General features: G+C 37.8%; 1 protein-coding gene across 1 annotated transcript; it reads left to right on the top strand.

The window, feature by feature from the left end:
* Positions 1-1,173: 1,173 nt before the first annotated feature.
* EAH_00064150 (hypothetical protein, conserved) lies at positions 1,174-2,259 on the top strand (the record flags this gene model as incomplete). The annotated part of the gene is made up of 1 exon (XM_013393007.1): positions 1,174-2,259. One exon carries the CDS (start codon positions 1,174-1,176, stop codon positions 2,257-2,259), a length of 1,086 nt encoding a protein of 361 aa, XP_013248461.1.
* Between the last annotated feature and the right edge of the window lie 1,144 nt (positions 2,260-3,403).

Here is a 3,403-nt window from a genome sequence, read left to right as displayed (position 1 = left end):
TATATATATATATATATATATATATATATATATATATATATTGAGACAGAGAAAGCATGCATGTATATATTATATATATAGCTATAATATATATATATATATGCGTCTTTGTGTCTGTGTACAAATTAATTGGTTCTCTCCGTCTCCTCAAAATTTGAGCGCTTCTTTTTTCTTTTATATATATATATATATATATATGTACATGTCTCATAGTGAAAATGAGCAGGAGCGTTTGAAAGGCCACTATCATTTTTCTGTCTGATGTCTCTTATGTTCTTAGAAGGAGTTTATTTGCTTAGGGAGATAATATTTGTTTGTTTATTTTTTTGTTTTTCATTTCTTTTCGTTCTCCTTTTTTTTGCATTCTGTCTCTGAAAGTCACCTCAACACAAATAAAGCCATAGAGACAGAGAGCAGTTGAAAGACCCAGCAAGATAATATTGATTGCTGCAGCAAAGTGCAGTAAACCCTAAACCCTAAACCCTAAACCCTAAATCCTTGTGTGCATAAAGAAGACGCGCCGGTGGTGTTTCGAGTGTATTGGGAGGTGCTTTCTGTCTTGAGTTTTAATTTGTTGATATTGTTTAGAAAAAGAATGATATATTGGCAATATATAAAAATATATTTGTTTTGTTTTAGTTTGCAGTGTATGTACAGCTCTGATGAATGCAGGGGGCGGTCTGTGCGGCAATGGTCTTGTGTGCACGAGTGTGTTTAAGTAAGTTTTCACCAAAAGAATAAAATGTTTGAATATAAAGGTAAGTTTATTTAATTATTTTAATTAAGATATATTTTATTGTCTTTATACAGCGAAATACGGAGAAAATGAAGCAACTTATGCTGCAGCTTTCTTTGCACATTCATCATACTCACAGCCACCGGGCTGTCAACACTATGCAGTGCGGTTGCGGCTGCTCAGTTTGGGAATTGAGCATATCTTTGTCTTTTAAACAAATATTTTGAAGAGGAAATCTATAATAAAAAAGAATTTCATTTCCTTTGAGGTTTCTGCTTCCTAGATCTGCGTCTTCTTTGTTTCTTTCTCTCCGCTTTCTTACGGCGGCCTGCTGCGGAGAGTTTTCGTTGGTTTGTTGGTGCATTGGGTTGATATTTGGGTTTATTTTGTCAAATTTAAGGTGAATATTTCATTTATTTTCTTTTTAACGATTGAAAATGGGTAGAGGAGGGGGAATGTGCAGCAAGGTTGGAGGGCGTGAGAACCCTGCAATTGCAGCATGGGCGATTTCTGCAACGCTGATGGCTGCAGTATCAATGACCCTCTTTCTTCTTGCAGAAGCTTCTCAGTTAACAGATACAGCAGGAAAGGGTTTAGACTCAGATGAATATGGAGAAGTAATGTTTGTATCTCGATCAACATTTTTAGGTTTGGGGGCTTTGCATGCAGTTCTTTTCTTACTTTCTTGTCTTATAACAATCCTCGGGTATTTCTTCTGGTCGAAGTTTCTCTGTTTTGCTTGCCCTTTAGTGATTATTAATGATATTGCTTGTCTTGTTACAGCAGGATTTGGAGGTTATATGCTTCACCGAGTGTATGTTCACCGTACAGATCAAATAGATATTGCGCGTATAGGGGGTGTGCTTCCTTCAGCAGATTTTTCTCTTTCTTTTGTTGATGCGCATGCATCACTTATTCTACTTGTTTCTGTATGCTCTCTTGCATCCTTGGTCCCTCTATCTCGAGCAGGAACAATAGATGAGAAAGGGACGATGGTTGATGTTATGCTGCATCTACCAGTCATAACAGGGTGTACAGCTACTGCAGGTTTATTCTTATTTCCTAGTAAAGAATCATTCTATACAGTTGTTGGATCTCTCTGGCTTATTGCTGCAATTGTTGCAGCTATTCTTGTAGCTTTGCAGAAGTGCGGGGGTATAACAAGCCGTATATTTACTCTGCTGCTAGCAATATTTTATGCTGTTGTCTTAGCTTTATCTGTGGTGTCTGTGGCTGTTGCTGGTAAGCATTTTATTAAAGGAAGGAGACAAGTTATTGATTATGTGCGTACAAATGCAGCATTAAAGCCTTCTTTCCTACGCAACATGTCTGATGAAGATTTCTCTTCTTATAAAAATTATATTGTTCAAAATGAAGGCGGTTTCAATCTTGCTGCTGTTGTTCTTTGCTCTCTACTCTTCATCTTCAGCTTCATGGGAGCTCTCTTCTCTCTACGTGCTGTTGTTGGCGGGTCTGATGCTTTAAGAAGAGATCTCTCTTCTAGTTCTAGCGAAAAAGATTAAACAATGCATGCATATGCATGCATGCATGCATACATGCATGCAGCAGCAGCAGCAGTTTATACAGCAGCAGTAGCTATTTATACAGCAGCAGTAGCTATTTCATACAGCAACAGCAACTCATGCAGCAGCTATTCGTACAGCAGCAGCAACTCATGCAGCAGCAAATGATGCAGCAGCAAATGCAGCAGCAATTGATGATGTAGCAGCAGAGGCAGCTGCAGCAGCGCATGCAGCAACAACAGCTGCAGCAGCGGAGGCAGCAGAAACAGTAGCCGAAGCAGCAACACCAACAGCTGCTCCTGCAGCAGCACCAGCATCAGCAACGCCAGCAGCAAGAGTAGCAGCAGCAGCAGCAGCAGCAGTAGAGGCGCTGTTCTGTCATAACATCGGACGGTAGAAATAAATAAACAAATAAACAGAAAAAAATAAATATTATGTTTATTATTTTAAGAAATAAGTATGCTAATGGTATGTATAGAAGCTAGAGGGAAGCAGACAGCAGCAGCAACAGCAGCAGCAGCTGCAGCAGCAGCTGCAGCAGCAACTACAGCAGCAGCAGCAAATGCTGTAGCAGCGCATACAGCAGCAGCACATGTAGCACCAGCGCATGTAGCAGCAGCACATGCAGCAGCAGCAGTATATGCTGTAGCAGCAGATGTTGCTGCAGCAGCAGCAGACTCGGCAGCAGCAGCAGCAGCAAATGCTGCATGCATTTGTCTGTCTTTTTCTGTTTTTGTTGACAGTTAACTTATTTAAGAGCGTCTTCCGCACTTTATTTATTTCTTTGTTTTCTTTATTTGTTTATTCTTTTTATTTATTTGTTTTGTTTACTTATTCTTTATTTATTTATTTATTTATTTATCTTTTGTCTGTATATTTATTAATTTATTGTTTTAATTTTAATTTTTAAGTATTTTTTGTTGGGGCTGCATCTGTTTCTTCTGCATGCATTTGTTTTATGCATTTCTTTTCTTTATTTTGTTCGTTGCTTCTCCTTTGTTTGTTTCTTTTTATTTGTTTATTTCTTCTTCTCTTGTTTTGTTTTTTATTTGTTTTGTTTTTTATTTGTTTTGTTTATTCGTTTGTCTTATTTGTTTACGCCTCCTCTCTATGCCTCATACACATATATCTCTATATTATATAT

Source organism: Eimeria acervulina, genomic scaffold, assembly GCF_000499425.1.
Source record: "Eimeria acervulina Houghton genomic scaffold, Eah_scaff1944, whole genome shotgun sequence".
In the NCBI taxonomy this organism is placed as follows: Eukaryota; Apicomplexa; class Conoidasida; order Eucoccidiorida; family Eimeriidae; genus Eimeria; species Eimeria acervulina.
Note: the sequence above shows the minus strand (reverse complement) of the source record. Positions and strands in the feature narration are given on the sequence as shown.